Source organism: Centrocercus urophasianus, unplaced genomic scaffold, assembly GCF_019232065.1.
Source record: "Centrocercus urophasianus isolate 14NV4802_14NV808 unplaced genomic scaffold, USGS_Curo_1.0 seq_2, whole genome shotgun sequence".
Lineage (NCBI taxonomy): Eukaryota > Metazoa > Chordata > Aves > Galliformes > Phasianidae > Centrocercus > Centrocercus urophasianus.
In genome coordinates, this window is record NW_024884755.1 from 1468391 (window position 1) to 1489397 (window position 21007).

General features: G+C 38.6%; 1 protein-coding gene across 1 annotated transcript in view; it reads right to left on the bottom strand.

Annotated features, from left to right (window-relative positions):
- Nucleotides 1-20375, bottom strand: part of MMP2 (matrix metallopeptidase 2) — a 35342-nt gene extending 14967 nt beyond the window's left edge. The window contains exons 1-8 of the mRNA XM_042821792.1: nt 20043-20375; nt 15644-15870; nt 13544-13692; nt 11270-11398; nt 9568-9741; nt 3297-3470; nt 1301-1474; nt 12-167 (exon numbers count right to left, since the gene is read on the bottom strand). Coding sequence (XP_042677726.1) covers nt 12-167; nt 1301-1474; nt 3297-3470; nt 9568-9741; nt 11270-11398; nt 13544-13692; nt 15644-15870; nt 20043-20186 — 1327 coding nt within the window. The 5' untranslated portion in view covers nt 20187-20375. The remainder of the gene's footprint in view (nt 1-11; nt 168-1300; nt 1475-3296; nt 3471-9567; nt 9742-11269; nt 11399-13543; nt 13693-15643; nt 15871-20042) is intronic.
- Between the last annotated feature and the right edge of the window lie 632 nt (nt 20376-21007).

Genomic DNA, 21007 nt, shown 5'->3' on the forward strand with positions numbered 1-21007 from the left:
GGACAACTTACCATATAGCTCCTGGATCCCCTTAATGTCATCCTGAGAAAGTCGGAAGTTCTTGGTGTAGGTGTAGATTGGTGCCATCAGAGCTCCAGGATCCTCCGAGTGCTCTAATCCCATAGCGTGGCCAAATTCATGGGCAGCAACCAAGAAGAGACTGTATCCTGGATAACACAGCAAGTTAGTATCAGCTGCCTTGTATCTAAATAAAAAGGCACCATGCAGGTTAGTCTCTGTTTTGTTTTCTTCGCCATTTGTCAAAAGTCTCCCAATCCTAAACAAAATAGTTAGCATTTACAGCCTCCAAATACATATGTCATACATAGATTCAGAATGGTATTTCAGGAGAGTCTAAAACCTCTTCTACAGCTGATGTTGCTGGAATTTCGCATGTATCTTTGAACACAGTCAATCTTAATACCTCCTTGAAACAAGAAAGTGTAATAAATAAAATCGTATTTTTTAAGAAGAAATTAAAAGACAGAAGAATTAAACTTGCAATCTAAATCCCAAATCATGAAAGTCTCAAACAGGTCATGTGTCTAAACGAAGCCTGAATCAGCCCTGTTGTACCAAAGACTAAGTTTTAAAAAATCTTTTGTCATTGGAACATTTTTTGTCAGTTATGTCCAAGCAGTCTCTAAAATGTGGCATTTGTTTTCCTTCTAAAAGAAAAAAGGAAAATAATCAAAAACCTGAATCTAGCACTTGTTTGTAGATGTGTAAAATGCTGTTTATATCATTTAATTTTATCAATGTTACAAAGAAGGGCAAGGATTAACACAATTAACTTTCAATACTTGTATTCACTATATAAACTTAGCAGAGCTCTTCAATTCCCAGTACTCTTTTTTTTTTTCCTTTCATCTCTGGCAATATCTGTTCCAAATGGATTCATTTTTTACATTTAGTGTTTGGTCCAGATTTGACTGGCATTGGAGTCTCATTCCTGTATAATGAGAGAAATACTATATAATGAGCTATACTACAGTACATGTGGATATTAAATTTGAGGGGAAATTTGGTCATGAAATAAAAACTTGAGTTTTGTTTTTTATAATGTTTTTGTTATTGTATTTTAGACATATACTTGCTCATCACAATTTTAAAAAATCAGTGTTTCAGGCCGACCAATTCTGGAACTTCTTAAAATTTTTCTCAGATTCCAAAGTAAGGGTTTTGCTCAGATACTGGGTGGGGAGGAAGTAGTCAAACAGACAGGAATGATGTATGAAAATGAAATCTTCACAGTGTCACCAGCTCAGAATGTTGTTACCATTGTATGGCTCTGTGTTACCTTGATCTGGACAAAAGCCCCACTTGCGGTCATCATCATAGCTGCTGGTAGAAGCACACCACAGCTTGCCATCATTGCGACCTGCACTTGTACAGGAGTCGTATTTATTCCCAAGGAAGATGAAGGGGAATACACAGGGAGCTCCTTCTGAATTTCCACCAACTGTTGACATGGCTGTGAAAAATGGTAGAGAAATAGTGAGAAGGGAATCCCATGTGTAAGCTGAATCTGATGTCTCTTTTCTGAAGCTAAATATTAAAAGGCAAAGTGAGCAGAAAATCTGAAATACTCTTAACAATGTCAAGAGTAAGATTAAAAGCATTATTTAAGAAGAAAATCCTCTAACACAGAAAAGAGGGAAATGTCTAGCTATGTTCATAGCCATTGCTATGAACTTGTCATTTGTTTTGGTGGGAAGGAGAAGTGCTGGCCAAGAAATGCCTGATATGTACAGCTTTGAGAAGGAAATGGGTAGCAGTGTTTTGAGGAGGAAGATTGCATAACAAATATCTTTATGTTGTCATTTTGATAATGCTGTTGATAATTTCCAGTTGATGTCTTAATGTAGCTCAGGAAGATTCGCAGTAGCCTTAGTGTCAGAAAACTTGAAGGGCCACTGAGCATCAAGTGGTTGTTAGTTGTCCCACTGAAATATAAGCTTTCAAAGAAAAAAGGTCCAGTGGAGAAGTCAAAAGGTCATATCTAATAGATTGAGGAATTGCTTTATGTTGACAGCAAGACGCATTCTGAAAACCTATGGTTTCAAACTTTCTCTAATTGAACATTTGGTTTTTTTTACAATACTGATGCAGAAACTTGCAAAAATTTCCCCTAAATCTTTTCAGAGCTCCAAAATATATGGTAATGTATAATAAACTAAAAAAAAAAAAAAAAAGAAAGAAAGAAAAAGAAAAAGAAAAAAGCTTAAACAGCATGTATTTCATTGCTTCAGTAATAGAGACTCTTTATCCAGGAGTTTTGATATATAGATTCTAGTTTCTTGTTGAGCTGTGAATTCTATTGCTTCTTTTGCCTGTTGACCTATGCTTCAGATTTTCATCTTCTTAACCATGTAGCATGTTACAAAGAATTTGATCCTTTCTTCAATTTAAATTTTATTTTTTTCCTTTTTAAATCATTTGTAAGGTAAAATTGAAAGGTTACTCCTGAATATCAGAAGTATCAGGAAACCAAACAAATGATGCAAATCCCTATTTCAAATGAGTAGGGCATGTTCACAAGACTGGAAAAGCAGGGTACACCCGTGTGCTCTCAGCTGGTGGTTGTGCCAGCTGTGCACAGAGGCTTATGGCCCGTTGTGCATGAGCATGGATTCACCTTGCCTCCAGCAAAAGGCTGAGATTTTAGAACCACAACTACTAACTCATTAAGTCTAAATAATTGTATCTGTAGCCAGTATCCTTAAACTGAAAAATGCCAAGCTACAAAAAGCTATTTTTTTGTTCTTTTGTGTAATAAAATTCATGTAATTCAAGTTAAAAATATATATGCATTAAAAAAATTGTAAAGAAAGCCGAGATTTATTTTCCTGTATGAAACATTTTCCTCAGTTCCCCTGATCTGCTAAAAAGATCCATTAGGTCAAGTTTACCATACTAAACAGGATTTATTTTTTCCCATGTGAAGACGTTAAAATATTACTTATTGAGAGTTGCAAGTTAATATATTGCTCATGCTTTATTCTGTCACAAGTCTTCTCTTTTAGGGCCATTAACAAATTGTAATCTACTCATAATTATCATGCAGTGGTAGGGATTTAGTCCTATGGTTCAATGACTTTTGTGTATCTTGGATAGATGTAGTGTAGTACTGCATGCCACATTCAGTATCTTTTACACAGATTGCTCATAGCCACCAATACTGAAGTCGTACCTGGCTCACTGACTTCTGTATGCTCTGGTAAAGGTGTAAAAAGTATTTTTGTTACTTAAAACAATGACAAATTATACTGTTATGCAAACAGTGTTCCTCATACCAGTTTCTGGGCAGAATCCATATTTCTTATCTCTGTCATAGTCTTCGGTGGTTCCACACCATCGGTATCCGTCTGTTCTGCCTTCTGTTGTACACTGGTCGTAGGACTGGCCTTGAAATTTAAAGGGAAACTTGCATGGCTGTCCGTCACCATTGCCACCCATTGTAAAAAGTGCTATTGGGAAACCAGAAGAGGAAAATATTAAAACACAGCGCTCAGAATCCATGAGAAATCATAATGTGCCAGTGGTGATGTTTGAGGTCTTGACAGTGATTAGGTACACACTGTCTGCACTGTTCACTTAAAGCCTCTATTTTACACCAAAAATATTTTGATAAGAGAGATGGATGTGTTATAGTATCACTAGGAGGGAAATGAAGAGCAGAAAGGAATAACAACAAATTAACTGGGAAGGAAGAAAACTCTACTAAGCTGTTGGAATGCGGTATGGACTGTATGAATCCTCTGTAGCCTGTCCCATTACATAAAACATTTAATATATCTTCTTTAAATCAGGGTTTCTGAAAACCATTCTGATAAAATCATCCATGTTCCTTAGTGCTTTGCTAATTAGTTTACCTTTCATCAAAAATGTTCTCTAGAGCCTTGGACAGTTTTCCTAATAGCTCTTTGTTTAAGTTTCATGCTTCTTTAAGATGCTAGTAGCTTGTGGTAGAGTTAGTTAGATGTTATATCCTGGAGGCATTTCCCTTAGGCTTTGCTTCTCATTTCCAAGCATCCACACAGCTGTGCTCAAGCACTCCCCAGACAAGCAAGATTCCTCTAACAGAGCTGAACGCCGGGAGATCCTCCTGCCTTTTGCTTTGTTAGTGCTCCCAAGCTGATCTTCTTGGGGCTGATTGTTGTCCGTGCACATACACAAACAGGTCCCATGGCTCATCTGTGAGAACTGCAAGTCTCTCACATAGATGGAGTAGGTTAAACTGAGTCAAGAGTCCTGGGACCTGTTCTAGGATTGGAGTAAAATTTCTGGAATTGCATCCAAGGTGAATTGCATGAAAATATAGATGGTTCAGAGCATTCAAAAGATTTGAATCTGCCGGTCTTTTCTCTGAGCCACTCTATGGGCAGGAATCCTCAGTGGTACAATTGTCCATGTGAATGCCCTGTGCTGGTCGGAGGAAACCTCAGGGCAAAAGGCTAGGCCAGACTTGCACCAAACTGAGACAGAAACATCCTCCAAGCTGCCACATACTATTTCTCCTTGAGATTTAAGCACAGCACGTCAGAATGAAACTATGAAGACAGACTGAGGGAGTTGGGCTTGTTCAGCCTGAAGAAGAGAATGCTGCTGGGTGAACTCATTGCATCCTTCCAGTAGCTAAAGGGAGCCTAGAAACAGGAGAGGAATCAACTCTTTACAAGGGTAGATAATAGTAGGACAAGGGGAAATGGTTTTAAGTTGAAGGAGGGAAGATTTAGATTGGCTACTGGGGGAAGTTCTTTACTATGAGAGTGGTGAGGTGCTGGAACAGCTGCACGGAGAGTTGTGGATGCCCTGTCCCTGAAGGTGTTCAAGGCCAGGTTGGATGAGGCCCTGGGCAGCCTGGTTTAGTATCAGATATGGAGGTTGGTGGCAGGGGGTTGGAGCTTGACGATCCTTGAGATCCCTTTCACCCCAAGCCATTCTATGATTCTATGAACTTTGTGAATTCCCAGTGTAAAGAATGCATGATTTGGCCTTTTTAAGATCACCAGGAAGATATCTTTCTCCTCCTCCCCCACTATAAATCCAAAGCTAAAACCCAGATGTTATGCAGGAAGGCTTACCAAGTTGTTTATAACTTTGCTGCTATCATTTCTGATGACCAAATAGCTCTTGTAGCCCCAGTGTCTTTGTGTAGGTTTTGAGGGTTTATGTCTTTGCTTAGTCTGATACACAGCTGGGAAGAGACAATGTTTATGAGCAAGCTTTACCTTTTAGAGTAGGAATAAATAAGCCAAGATTTTTTTCTGGCCAAGGGTAGCTGAGAAGGGCTCTGACGATGGGATATTGTGACACAAATGATTCATTTTGCTTTTCCACTTAAATCAGCAATTGGCCACAGAATCAAGGATATGAACCACTACATTACTGACGTGAGTTCCTACCCCAGTACAGAGAGGACTTGGATCTTGCAGGCCTGGCTCACGTGGGCGGGTGTTCTGAACTTCAGATCTGGCCAAGCTTTTCTCTAGGTCCTTCTGCATCTTTGACATGGAGGCAGCCACAGAGTTCCTATCTCTAGGCAAAAGGTGCTCACTGATGTAACGGCAGCACACACTGTGCCTCCCCAAAAGAGCAAGCTGCAAATGTTTGTATTTTTAATATTCTGCAGTAAAATAGGAAACATATTTACTAGGACTGTGTCTGTGCTGATTGGAGAAAACCTTTTTATTTTTTAAAAGATAGATTTGGAAATGAAGTTAAGTTTTTGAGATGACTCATTTACCACATGGGCTGCTTCCAAATCTGGATCTGGCAAATTCTATTTTAACAGCCTTTTTTTTAATTAAAAAAAAAAAAAAAGAAAAGAAAAGGTTAAAACATGGCTTAGTTGCAGAAAACATAAAGAAAGTCGGTCTTGCACAGCTTTTCATGGAGTCCTTCTGAGTCACAGTCAAAAGACAGTTTTTCATTTTGTTTGACGTAACATCATGTGATGGTAATATCAGAGGTTTAAGTTTTCAAGGATTCCTTCCCCAACAGTCACTAGAAAAGTCTTTGCTTTGATGTAAATGAGAATTAAAGGGACTATTTCCCCAAAACAAATAAGCAAGGAGCTTAGTGGATTGTAAGATCTTAAAAGGGCCTGTCTCTTGTTCTGCTTCATAGTAAATTCAACAGTTTCAAAATTTGTGAAGTTCTACAGTTGCAACAGCAGATTTAGGCTGGCTGTAACCAACCTGTGAGTCGAGCTGCAGTGACAGCCTACAGGAGGTGGTGACTGGTGCAAGGAGAGGTATCTGGCCTGTGGGACTTGCAGAGGAAACCCATTTTTTTCTGTTTCTCCTATTCAGGACATTGTCCAGCCTGCTGCCTTGAATCAAGATCTTGGTATTAAAGATGGCATAGCAGGGAGAACCCCACTGGGTTAAATAAACTGTTATGTGCGACCAGCTGGTTAGCTTATACGTCTTTTGTTGATGTGGAAAGCTCTGGAGTAAGACAGATAGCAGTAATGTTAGGTATTCGAGGGCCAAGATTTGGAACCTTAACTCCCTGTAGTGTAAGTGGACTTTGGTAGGGAGAGTGATTCAACATCCCTTGATCCCATATGGCAAAGGAGAGGTTTTACACAGCTGTATAAAATTTGGGTAGTACATAGACAACTTTCTGCTTTCCCATTTTTCTTTAAAAAATGATTTCTGAGTCAGCCTGCAAAATGAGGGTACAGATCTGAGATGAACTTTAGAAAGGCCTAGTGCAGTACCACAGCTTTAAGAAAAATGTTTCCAAATGAGCACTGTGGCATATTGAGGTGAATTGAATTTCGTGAATTAAAAGACAGAAACGAACACTGACAACTAGGAATGTTGCCTCCAATACAAGCTGTATGATGTAAATCCTTCCCTATCTGAATTTATTAACAGGGTTTAGCAAATGGAGTCTTGGAATAATGAGTGAACAATGCTGCTCTGAATTTAATAAGAAACATCTGTGCAGAACTGTTCAAGGATCTTGCAAAACAATTACATCAGAAACAAAAGGCTGAAATTGTTCTGTTCCGTTTCAGAAACCTTGATACAAGCATTTCCAGGAAGACCAAATTCCAGAACCAACTCCTACTGAGAGTGCTTCACTGCTCATATTTTCTGTCTTGTATGGTTTCAGCATTTTACAAAAGTATCAGTCATGGTATGCAGATGTCTGTTTGTCCAGCTTCTTGTAGTAGAGGCCTAATTCATATAGCCTCTGAGCATTTCAGCTATCTTAAAAAAATAAACCCAGTTCTGCTCTTTTCCAGCTGGAAGGATTAACCTATGAGAGGGGAGATCTGAGGAAGGGTGGGGAGAGAATGAGTAAAGGAGAAGGCAAAGTTTGAGGAAAGGAAAGAATGATGTGCAGTTCTGTGCATGTGTGCACATGCCATTTACTGAAGTAAACGTTAGACTGAAGAGGCAAGTTCTGCAAGGAATGTAGCTAATTGTAATTGCAGAATCTCTTGTCATTAACTGAAATCTGGTAGAAGTTCAAGATCTTCCTTCTTCATCTGCTATGCCCATAGAAATAGTCATCACCATGGTAGGTCCCAGCTCTAGATGTGGTATAGAATGGGCAGTTAGGTTTTTGGAAAGAAAAGCATACTTTTCTTTAACATATTGTATGGGATCTGTTGATCACGGCCTGAACCTCTGATTGACCACCTGAGGCAAGCCATGAGTCAGCTGCAGGAGCACAGGTGAAGGCAATTCCTCTGTGCTACTGGAAGGGACGGAGCCTGGCTGCAACTCTCCTAGATCCCATTTAAGAGCTGACTGCCAGTAGGGAAGGATCTCTTTTGGAGATCGCTCCTTGTGGAGTTTGCTGCGACCCTACGACACTGGTGAGCGTTTCTGTTTATTTTGGTTGTCTTTCCAGCACGATAATCTTACTAAACCTAACCTCTGTACACCTACTGATTGTACAGTTGTACATCCATTGATTGTACACGTATAAATGCTAAAAGACTGTTCATATTCTGCAACAGATTTTCTCTGACAGTTGTTAGCTTGCTTATACAGAAATATTATCTTCTTTTGGGACGTGTTCAGTCCTGAAAATAAACTTAGTGCTGTTGTTCCAAGCATGATTAAGATGAGTCCAGCGAAAGTTCCATTATTTTCTGTTTTGCTTTCTTTCATAACTGCCATTATTTGCTCTGTCATAGCAGCGGCAGTTATAGTGGTGCTGTGTGCTCATTGCTCAGCTGTCAGGTAATAGGAATGATGAAACACTGCTTGCTCCCAGAAGTTTACAGCAATTGGTTATGTACAAAGGGCAAAAATAAATATGGGAAACTGCAGTACTGGAACAAAGCTAATGGTTAAAAGCTCCTTATTTTCTCTATCCTTTTCTCTTCTGGCATTGGTTTATCAAGGCTACAACCAGTTATATGTAATGCTTCTCTGAAGTCTCCCTACTGTGTGATATAGAGGAGATCAAATTAACACTTGTACAGTAATGAATTATCTACTGGACACAAGATTTCAGATTAATCAAGAATTTCAAGAACATGAATAAATTCCCAATGTTTACTGGGGGACAAGTTGGCTTATAACTTCATTTTAAAGTCATAATCATGCTTTGTGTATTGTAGACAAAGTAATAGCAGCATGACGGCACAATACAAATTGTCCTGTCTGTTAATGATTGTATCCTGAAAGTCCAAACATGAAATAAATTACTTGTAAAGGCAAGGATTCTCTAAAAAGCTAGAAATTAAGTATGATCCTAGCTGTCCTGGGCCCGCTAACATTTTTGCCAAGATGATAATGCAGTGATGATCTCTGAAATAGTGTTGATCCTATATGTAAAACGAGCAATTGGAACTACTTCATTAATGAAGGGTCCTAAAGCATACATTAAAATAAAAATCTAAACTTTACAAAAGTGCATGCTGTTTTGGCTAGTAATTTGTAACGTACTAACATAAAAATCCCTTCTTACCAGCATGGATAACCACTTGAAATTCAATTGTTTTTATTTTGAAAAGCAGCAACATGGCATTTATAGGATGATTTGTGATGATAATGTCATGGTGCGTGAAAAGGGCTTCCAGACTGGGCTGACTTGGGCTGCCAGTTACTAAAATAAGTAAATTGATATGTGAGGTTAGAAACTTGCCTGAATGGATTTCATCCCTAACTGCCAGACTTTAGCAGTTGCTGCTCTTGAAAGAGTGCAATTATCAGTGGACTGGCCTGCAATTTGGGGAGAGATTTCTGTCCTTCAGTGCACTCCTGAATTTGACCTTATCCTTAATGTAGTTTGTTCCTGGATTGTGAAATTGAACCTTTGTATCTTTGTATGAATGGAGCCTGCATTGCTTCAGGCGTATTTTCAGTATTTTCTTGTGTTTAGAAAAAGGAATTGGCCTGGGCCATTATCAATTACATACTCTTCTACTCCAATTGATTCTGCTTAATTACAGTGGGGATACTAAAGACCAGTAAATCTGAATCTACCAGAAGGGAAATGGGGAGAAAAGTAAAAGGAGAATGGATAGATCAGTCAAGTAAGGGAATAATCTAGGAGGATGAGGAACACTAGAAATGACTTTTTACTTACACTCATGGGGACAAAAGCCGTATTTTCCATCTGCATCAAAGTCTTGAGTTGTAGAACACCAGAGGAATCCATCATTACGTCCTGCATCTGTGCAACTGTTGTATTCCTTACCATTGAACCAGAAGGGAAACTTGCAGTATTCACCATCTGCATTTCCATACTTTACTCTAACCACTGCAAAGAGAACAGATGCAATGCTGAAATGAGTCACTGACTGGAGGATATTGGTGTAAATGTAGCGTGGATTTCTGCTTTGAAATTCTATATGTTATTGGTCTCTCTATTGGCAAGGTGATCATAGCTGAAGTAATAACTGGTAATTTTGAAAGAATTACATAGATATTACTCATGGTGAAGTGTTAGAATGAACAGTCCTTAAAATCAGCCCAGAAAAATAAATGCGGTGGTGTTACTCTGGCAATGCAAACTTATATACGTGCTGTTAATATGTTTAATAATTGAGTTTCTTTGGTAATGTGGTCTAGAATATTCAGTATATTTTGAGAGTTTCTAGGCAGCATGTTCATGTTGAGCATGAGATCCAACATACCTCGTGCCTCATAAATGACTTTGGTATTTGCAGTTTGACTTGAATGAGATCTGCTGGTACACTGAGTGAATTGGTGGTAATGCAGGCACACGCAGATCCTGGGTTTTATTTCTATTTCTTAAGCACTTAAGTCTACAGTACTGGTGCTCTGTTCTGTACAAACAACTGGCATATCTGTAGTATTTCTTTTAATGGCAGTGACTAATTGGATGCTTGTGTAGGATATCTGCACATGTGGAAAAAAGTTTCCTCCTGTTCACTGTTGTTGCTCTGAGGTAGGGATGCTTACCAGTTACTTACAGCTACCCATCAGTGCTTGTGCTAGAGATAAAATAAAGCCAAAGTGAAGGGTTTGGGCTATTTTGTATTGAAGTTCAATTATTTCCTTTGAGTGAGAGGACAGCTGAGAAAACTAGATTTTGAAATGAAAAGCTGACATGAGTATGTATTCTTATTCCTAGCTTCCCAATTCATTTTACAGTGAAAGAATTACAGTTAGTAATATATGATTGTGGTGAAGCTTAAGCAGATAAAACGTGTTCCACGCTACTACTGCTTGGTCTCACTTGTCGAAGGACACACAAGAGTCTTTGGTTACTTCCTTATAAAGATTACTGCCTACTAAATATTCTTGAAGTTGTTCTTAACCCGCTGTGCGCGAGGGGTTTATGTTTCATTTGTTTCTGATAGATGCCATGAGTACATAAGTTTTGATTCAGGTGGTTCAATTTTTAAAGACTGGAATCATAGCTTAGGTTCTGTTAAAAGAGAATACAAGTAGAAAAGTTCCCAGCATTCTGCCTCCTAATAGCAATATTGCATCTTGGGCACCTGAGAACTGAAGCTTTCGAAATCAGTCATGGCTTTGTACTTTTTCACCCTTCAGCAAGGCTTTGAGGTATCAGGTCTATTAGTTCAGTTTTTCAAGGGGTAATGACAGAGGAGCAGGAATGGGAATTCTAGAAAACATTTAGGAATTACATAAACATTTTGTTGAGAACAATTTAAATTGTATGAACTTATTTTCATCTGTAGTGATACTGTCTCCTAAGACTTTCTGACGTGTCAGTGAAAACATTTAGTGCAGTTCCTGAAGCAACATCCTGAAACAGTTAGCAGGCGTAAATTCTGAAACATGAAGAAGTTTAGTACCTTGCCCTTCTCCAAGAGTCCACAGTTCATCATCATCAAAATGGGAGTCTCCTCCAATTCCTGGCCCCGGCGCAAAGGCGTGAGCCAGGAGACCATCTTTGCCATCAAACGGATAGCCATCACCATGCTCTGCAGGAGAAATCAGACAAAAAAAGCAGTTTCTAATGACCTCAGCTGTCAAAATGGATGCATGAATGATGATGATTATATGCATTTTCTCATCCAAGACTGCAACAGATATTCTAGTGAGTGGTACGGGCTGGGCTCGCGAGACTGAAATAGAGAAGAGAAAGCCAATTCTTGCAAAGAACTTCAAGTGACAGTTTTGCAGTTGTGGCAGCATGTTATTTTTATGACAAAAGTGTTGTGAAAGGGAATCAGACTGTGAAGAGCAGTGAAATGTTGTACACTGGATGTGCAACAACACGTGTGCTGTTATTTCTCAGTGGAGACTAGCAGGAGCTGTAAAATATTGCAAATGAGAGGTATTTTTTTCAGAGAGTTTGCATCAGTCTGAAACACCGATTTGAAAGTAAAGGTAGATTTTCTTTTTTGTGGTTTCTTTTGTCTGTTACACCTCTGATCGCTGTGTTATTTTCTTTGCATGGTATACTGGGGAAAGCAAATCATCTGAGTGCTTCTCAGTAGAGAATCTCTGGAAATCTAGCTCTTATTCAACACCTGGAGTCCTGTGAATGAGCCTGTCCCTTCCCCACATCAACCACTCTGAGATGCAGGCTGCTCACAGGCAACAGCACTTTAAGTAACTCTCCTGTTATTGCACTGTAGGCTTTTCTTGGAAGTACACTGTGTGTGGGTAAGGCAGGCTGGCAAGGGCATAACCCTGGTATTCATAGCTTTCCCACCACACTGACCTGTGCAGCAAAGCTGGCTGCCAGCATCTCCAGTTGCATCATTTCAAGCTTTTCAGTCTGATGTCTTTCCATTTAACAGAAACCCTCAATACACAGGCCTGAATCTCTGCTCTGTTGCACTGATTTCATGCTGCTGTCCGCCTCTTAATACTAGTTCAGTTCATTCATTTCAGTAGACTAGTGTGTCAGTTGTTCAGGGAGCAAGATTTTGATGTGAATTTAGAATCTTTACTCCTGTTCTTTGCTTAAGAGAAGCTGAAAAATGAACAACTTTGTGGATGTCCCAAATCCTGTGAATTTGTAGGCAATAAGGTGAAGAGAATGAATGACTGTGGGAAAAATTCTCCCACTATTTCTGAGCTGAGTGTAATCTGCAAGTGCTAAAATCAGCAGGAACACTTCTGCCTTTGTAAGGCTTGCCCTGTGAACCAAGCCAGCCTGGATGAGGATCTGAAGTTTTGGGTTCTGTGCACAATCTCTGAAGTTTTTGAAGTCAACTCATCAGTAGCTAAAGCAAAGAAGACCAACTTGAAATGGAGGCTTTTACAAAGAGCTCAGTTATTCTTTAAACTGTTTGCTTCACTTGCAAAGTCTACCTCCCAAGTGACTGGCTTCAGAAATGTCTTCATTAGTATTAAAAATTCTGTGACTGTAAGAAATCGAAATGCCCAGGTATACACTGAAAATCGTGTTCTGTTAGAGGAAACCAAAATTAATTGAGAAGGCATGCGCAACTGAAATGAATCAAGTTGCTTATCGTCAGCAGGACTAAAACCAGGATTCAGCTTAAGAGCCATACTTAGAAATTCTTCAAGACCAAAGAATGTGTTGAAAGCCTCTAGTCTGCTATGCTAAAGAACAGAGACCAGTTATGGAGGTAAATTGAAAGTCTCAAATCTGTTTTTAAGGTCTCCCCATATGTTAGGGCCTCTGCCACTACCACTGGAAAAACAAGCATGGAGGTGTAAATGAAGATGATGGCATTACGTAGTCTTCTGTTGTGAAAAGCCATCTTGCATCTGAAAATTGTATCAATATTGCCCATATATTAAAGTTAATATTAATATTATATAAAGTTAATATTAATTATTATATTGCCTATTTCTGGTTTGTAAATTTAAAAATAAAATGTTACTCCTAATAATCCTCTTTTGCAAAGATAAATATAGAATAAGGATATGTTATAAATATTTTTCTCTCTAACGTGTGTATATGTATATATATTTTAGGAAAAAAAGTCTTAGTGAAATTAGGTCGTAGCCAGCATGAGCCAAGTGCAAGCCAGGACAAGATTTGCCAGAAAGGCTCATGAGTCTCCTTATTGAGGGTAAGTCATTCCAATGTGAAGGATTAATGAAAGGAACAAAACCAAAAACACATGTAAAAATAGAAAATATACCCCATCGGCCAAAATTAATCATAATGTCTGCTTCTCCATCGTTTATTCGGTTAAATCTCAGTGGTGTGACATCACTCCAGACTTTAAAGGCTCGGGCAAAGGCATCATCTACTGTCTCGGGATCCAAATCCGGGGTATAGCCTATAATCCTTAGACATAAAAAGGAGAATTAAGAAACACATACCTTCCCTCCCAGTATATGTTGCTTACTGATCAAAATGCTGAAAAGACTTTGAAACCGGTTAAAGAAGTAATGCTGCTCCACATGAGGTACAGACTTTATGCTGATCCAAGTGCGTTCAGAGGTGGCAGTTGCTACTCAGTTTTTGTTTGGAATTGACACAGCATCATTAACTATCTAGTCAGGGGCTGTAAGGCTTGCATGGTGGTGGGCCTTGCATAAGATACTCAGTTTTGCATCAGTGCTGGTTTGCTGTCAAGACAACACCTTACATTCTTTCTCTCCATTATACTTGAGATTTGTGTTCTTGTAAACTACTTAACAAGCTTGCAAGTCACACTGTCACTTTAGACCTGAACGTGCCAATGCATCCCTGTTTTCTGAGATTTGCCAGATAAAGAGCTCACTAAAATTCCGACAGTCTCAAGACTGGATTGTTTTTGATTAAAAAAAGCAGCCCTTCTCTCTCACTTTGGTAGTTAGCTATATATTGTTTTATGCCAATTGATTGTTAGATCTTCAGCAGTGTGTTGGTAGGATAAGGTCCTAGACCTCGAATGTGGCTTCTTATGTTTTCGTTTGTATATTCTAATTGAATTTCTCAGTGCCTTGCATTACAGCCATCTAACTTCTTCATAAAGAAAATTTCTTTTTTTTTTTTTTTTTTTTTGCTGCTGTTGCTGTACATAACAGGTGAAACGACTCTATGCCTAAGAATAACATTGTCAGAGGAAGCATATCAGCAATACAGGGCTTTGTTCACTGCCACACATTTTTCCAGCATTCATCAGACAGTCATAAAATGAGTACTATGTAGAATTGTAACTAGTAAGGGAGCAGCAGACCAAGTCAAGCACTTAAGACAAATCTGCTGTTTTTTCTTGCTGCTGCTAAATCTTTTGTTTCAGACCATCTGATCCACAGGAATGTTTTTATTATTGAATTTAACTGTATTGGTTCATGACTCCGTAAAGTAAGACTGAAAAATGAAAATATGTCAAACCTATTGAAACAGGCTTGCTTTAAATGATTTCTCCTGACAGTAGCTGCTGGTTGCATGTATGTGCTTGGTCTGTGACAAATGTAGGGTAACTTTGGAGCAGCTTAGGTGCCCAAACAACTGTATGATACTGTGGCCTTCTTTCGTAAGGGCTGGAATCTCTTGTGTTTGCTACTGACCAATGTATGGAAACACAAAACAAGTTTGGTGCTTTACCAAACTGTGGTAACTTGATTGCATCTTAGTCATCAGAAAGTTCTGTGGTCATAAATAAGTGTTAAACTTTCAGAAGCAGTACACAAATGGGCATATTTAATATATTTAACTTTTTGTATTCCTTATGTTGATAGATCATCTGTTTAATGTGGATAGATGCTCATCCCATGCCTTATTTAGTAGTTTACTCCCTTTATTACCTACAACTTTTTCCTCACTGACTGGCTACTGAAGCTGAATTTTATTTCATTGGGTTCCTGATTGTTGAAGATTATCAGCTGATAAATAATAAATATGTTTATTTGTTTTACTTTATAACTTATTTGATGAGCAATGTTTTTATGACTGCTGACTGCAGAGGGCTCTGTCTTCTGTGCAGTCAGTAAGTCCTTTGGTTTCCATCAAGGAGATGGGCAAGTAATGCGCTCCTGCTCCAGATCCCATAGGATGCTTGCAGCAGAGAAAGAACAAAACCAAAATCTCTTTGGGCCCAACCAAAACCCTAAAACTGAGCTTTCGGTAATTATTCCTGAAACTTTTAAATGGAAATTTCTGATCTTTGTTTAAAGGTTTGTGTAAAGTAGTCATCCAAACACGAGGCTGTAATTCAAGAAACACTGAGCACCTTCTCCACTTTGAAGTGCCTTGTTTGGTTGGTCCTTAAAACTGTTCAGGTTATGTATGAGCAAAACCCAGACAGTACCTGTATGTTATATGGTTCTTTTCCCATTTTGGCTTTCTTGGAAAGAAGTTGTAATTGGCCACATCTGGGTTACCACAGCGGGGTTTCTTCATTGTCTCAATTGTGTTTTGATCCAAATCTCCTGTTTCAGGCAGCCCAAAAAACTTCTGCATTTTCTTCAAAGTATCTTTCAGTACAAATAAGTTGCAGTTGTCTTTTGGGCATCCATAATATTTATTCAGGTATTGCTTGGGAATAATAAAGCACAGAACAAAGACTTTAAAATTCATAAAAGAGATAAGTAATCATTACAAATAAATACTGTAATTCCATGTTAGCTTTCCATCTGAAATTTGCAAATTTTCTTTTCAAAATTACAATTATTAGTAGCTCGGAGGCCAGCAGAATCTCCTCAATTGACACAAACCATCCTTGATTACACAACATTACTAATTAAACAATAATTTCCACTATTAGTCCACTATTAGCCATCACCTTCGCTTGAGGAATTGCTTTATTAATAAGTCGAGCAAAGACCTTTAATGTTGAACTACAAAGTGAAAATGAGTTTATCTCTTTTGGTTTCTTTATGATGTGTAAATCTGCTTACAGTCTTAGATCACATGTACTTTTTTCCTGGAAGACTCTGTGAATTATTGAGCAACTTGTCAAGTTAAGGTATCAAAGCAACCACGCACACAAAAAAATCATTAATTCATACCACAATCAGCTCTTTGAATGTCACGTGTGTTTGTTTTTGAGTCAACCATTGCAAAGACCTGAGGAAGAGTCTTTGGTATATCTCAGTTGGCTGAACGCTGTATCTGAACAGTGTGCATACTTAAAAGCTCCACGGGATGCATGGGGGGGAAAAAAAGAGAAAAAAGGAATAAATGAGGTAAAGAGCATGTGACACACTGTCAGTTCATACCTTTGACCTACTGGATGAAATTTGCAGACACACCATTGTGGTTCCACTTTAATGTATTAAATCAGCCTGCTGTGATCTGCTCCCTTTGTCCCAGAGGACCAGTGGGTTTGCCTGTTCCCTGGCAATTGTTACAGTTAAGCAACTTGTCTTTCAAATCTGTTAATAAGCTCTATAATTATTTTGAACTGTAGATTAATAGCTGTGGTCCTAAGTATCTGTTCATGGTCTCCACCTTCTGTGTAGAACACATGTAAGCTGTTTAGGATTTAGTATTTTTTTTTTTTTCTCTTAAATTCAGCGTTGAGTGCCAGAATAACTGAATGTCTTTGGGCAGACACCCTCTGAGAATGCCTGGTTGTCTGGCAGTCTATAACATGTGGTGAAACCTGTCATGACAACATTGTTGTCAAAAGAAAAGCATGACCTCTCATAAGAGTCAGACAATAAAACTTTCAGTTATATCTTCAACTGTGTAAAATCTTAATCAACTCTATTCCTATCTGGGAATTAACAAATCCGAAACAAAGACAGATGGCTATTTTGAAGATTTGGATTCAGTGTTTGGATCCAAACTAAATTTGAGAAAACCTGTTTTTTCAAGCTGCTGCCTTTGCTTGGACTGTTACAAGGGTAGGTTCAGTTGTACTGTTTAGGCTAGGTAAAGTTTTAGATTGCTAAATTTACATTTCCTATGAAGAGCAGATAAAGTGATTGATGAATATGCTAATTTGGGAACATCTTGAATGATAATTACCTATCATTCATTCACAGCTTGACTAACAATCGTGCAGTCAGGACTTACAGGCTTTATCCAATACAGTGAACTTTGCAGTTCTCTTCTTCTTGTTCTTTCTCTCTACTTGAGCTTTCAGTAATTCCGTACTGCAGTTTGGGTTAACAGTATTCTACATCTAGCTCTAAAAGAAGTGCTAGAGCCACATCAAACACCGAGTGTTCCCAAACTGGTGTGTAGGCCATCTGGACCGGTGTTTAGCATGGCACAAAGCTGAGCCATTCCCAGTGATGCTGGTAGATGGAAAGGTTGTGGGTTACTGATTTTTCTGGTAAAACTCTTTAGCATAGGAAGGAGAGACCAACAGGTACTGTATCCAAATTATTAAGTACAAATCCAAGGTAAGAAACAAGGTAAATGTATCAGAACTGTTTTTTACCAAAGATTCTAAGAAGCTTGACAAAATGACTGTGCATTTCAGTCTTTGTGCCATAAATATTCCTGAGGGAAATCTTACTTTATGTATCTAATCATTATCTACATCAACAAAACATAGGAAATGTCATTTGATGACTGCAGTTTGTCGGAACCTGGATTTCATCAACATTAAGTCCAGGAGTACCTCATTTTACCCTGTAAAGGAAATAGTTCATAGTTGAATCAGAAAATAATTTAATTAGGATGTTACACCATTTCCTTCAGGAGGTCCTCCATCTACCTACTGACTAAGCACAGATTTTGCTTAGTTTTAATAATTTTTATAACATCAAATTCTGATATGGTATTTCTCCTGAGGAGAGTACAACACTGGCAAGAAATGGATACGCAATGGTTTCACCTTTGCTACCAGCAAGTTTCTGTCTACTCAGAGGAAATGGGCCTAGGGCCTAATGTGAAATGCACTAAGAACATAAACAAGCCAGTTTGGAGCTTTTGTTCTTATACTAATGATAATTTTAATGTAGCTTGATCTATTGTCTTACACTTTTGTTTGTATCCGCCAGTGATATACCATGGTATCTGCTAGTGATATACCATGTATTCTGATGGTATACCATCAGAACTGAACTTTACTGAGGACAGAGGATGCTGCTCTTGCCATTTTCGGTTTGTAAGTATGATAAACAATGAACAAAATAGAAAATGAGGCACAATAAAGAACTGTATTTATTTTTCTGAATAAAAAGCTAACCCCCCTCTCAGTTTTTCCTAAAATGGAGATTTTACTGAAGATGAGAAATGAACATGACCAGCTGTTCTATGAGGAGAGAATCTTGAAGAAAATGCAGTGTCTGTGTAAACCACATCTTGGCCTAGACTGCAAAATTCAGTTTCCCCAGAGTCAGCAGGGAGCTGTGGTGATCTGGAATTTTGATCCAGCCCATTAATGAAACAGGGTCCAGCTGCAACATAGCAATTTGTGTTCTGATTCTGAGTGTTGGGGCTGTACAGATGGACAGTGTGAGAGAAAAGGAGCCAGTTAACCTTGCCCAAGAATATTACCAGAAAGACAAAGCAGAGCTGCAGTGTTAAACCAGCTTGTAATTTTCCTCTGAGTACACATAATAAATAGGTTGTTCTAAAGAAGCAGAGACAAGGGGAGATGTGGATTGCTGCTATGTAGTAAAAGTCTAACTGTGTCTAAGGAAAATAGATTATTTAAGGATGGTTAAATTACCATTAGACATGTATGACTCCCCTTTCTTTTCCCACACGTGCTGCCCCCACCCCCTGGCTGCTGTGCTGCCAAGACAAAAGCTCTGGTGAATTTGTCTTGTTAAAGGCTGGGGAGTGCCCTTTTGGGGTCAGTTTATCTGTTTTTCCTCAACTTTCCACCACAGCTCCCATCTGGAATTTCTCTCTCTACCCTCCCCCAGACCATTAGCCTGGCAAGCTTTCCCAAGATGCACACCAGCTCCTAAAGAACAGTGACAAACTTCCAACCCTCTGTATTCTGAAATAAGAATAATTTATCTCAATCTTCCTTAAAATGGAGTTACTGCTGAAGAAGAGAAATGTCTATAATTTACATGCTAAAATTAGGATCCATCTCAATCTCCCCTTAAATGGACTTCCCCATAGATCGTTGTTTTTATGAAGGTCCGCAGGACTTAAAATGAGGTTAGAATAAAATACTGTAGATTTATAGCTATAATTTGCTAATGTCACATTCAGAAATCCAAACTTTTTTTTTGTAATCTGGAAAATAATATTTCTTTAAACCTCTGAGGGTTTTTTTGAAGTCAGAACCAGTCCTGATGCCTTCTGAAACTCGAGCCAGCTTTCAATTGTAATTGTCCCTTAAAGCTGTGTTTATGCAATGCACAGTAAACAGTCTGGAAAACAAGATCCTGAAAGCTGTGTGATACATGCATTAAGCCCTGATTTCTGTAAGTGAATCTTGATAGCCCACAGTTCTATTTGATATAAGTAAAAAATTAGACATTTGCCCTCTTCCTCTCTTACCACTGGAATCTGTTGATTATAGTTACTACGATTTAATGAAATTATTTTGTACACTTAGACTGAAGGAAAAAGAAAAAGATTTTGCTGCCTTTAAATTTTTTATGAGAGGAGAAACATTACTTGGCTCTAGTTTTTACTTCTGAAAGCTGATACCTTTGCTAGCTAGCAAGCACTAGCAGAGACTAGAGAGAGAGCGCTACAGTCATTTCCTAGCCTCAGCTGAAAGAAGAAAGAAACATCTGCTTATGAAAGAAAAACAAATCTGAAGCAAAGATGAAACCAACACTTACCACTGCTAGCTCTTTGTCTGTTTTTGGAGTGCTGTCCCCAGGGAACTTAATGATTGGTGACGGTGCAGCTAAAGTTTTGTTAAAAAGATACACTTGGATTAATAGTACTTTAAAAACGAAGCCAAATACACTGTGAGTCTTCATTCTGCCTATATTTTTGCAATCCTCTTTGAAAAAAGATTTTTCTAACTGGCTGTCAGTTACTTTAGCTGTACAGTGCACTAGTTGCTTATCTGCACATCTTAACTCTCTGCACCGTTTTCTCTTTTGCTTGCTCTAGCAATTCCTTTGTATGTTTAAAACATCCAGATGCGCAGTCTCAAGCTACCACAAGAGGAAGTCTGAAAACTAGTGGAAACATGAGAAAAGGGCAGTTACCAGATGTGATTGCTGTGATTTTAAGGTAGCAACAGGCAGATACTTATTACTGCTGAATGAAGCCACATTTTCTTCTCATTTGCATACATTAAATCTTTTAGTTATGCCAGAAAGCAGCAAAGGGCATCTCTTGTATTTTTTAAATTAGAACAAACAGCAGAACAGAACAAATTAAATTAGAACAAAAGAACTACCCCTAAACATTATTTTCCTTCCTAAGTGTTTGTATTATTCTTTAGCCTGTTTTCTTGCCACGTATTTCTTTAGCGAGATGTGGTTACAGTCCTTCATGGTGTCTCTTGGTGACCATTTTGATGACATAGTTAAAGGCAGACCCTGAATGGGCTGATGTAGCAGCAGAGGCTTTGTGTCCATCTCCTGCCCAGGCTGCATGCATTGGTGTCCCTGTATGGGACTCACCATTCCAGCCCTGCTCTGTGCAGAGAATAACCAGAGCTCTGAACAAGATTCCTGGGGCTTGGTGCAGCTTTTGTAACAACTTAAAGCTTTGCCACCACTAGGTATGGTGGGTCACTTTTGGTTTTCTATGGAGTTAGAGAGAATCTTGCAGATGCAGCAAGTAGCAA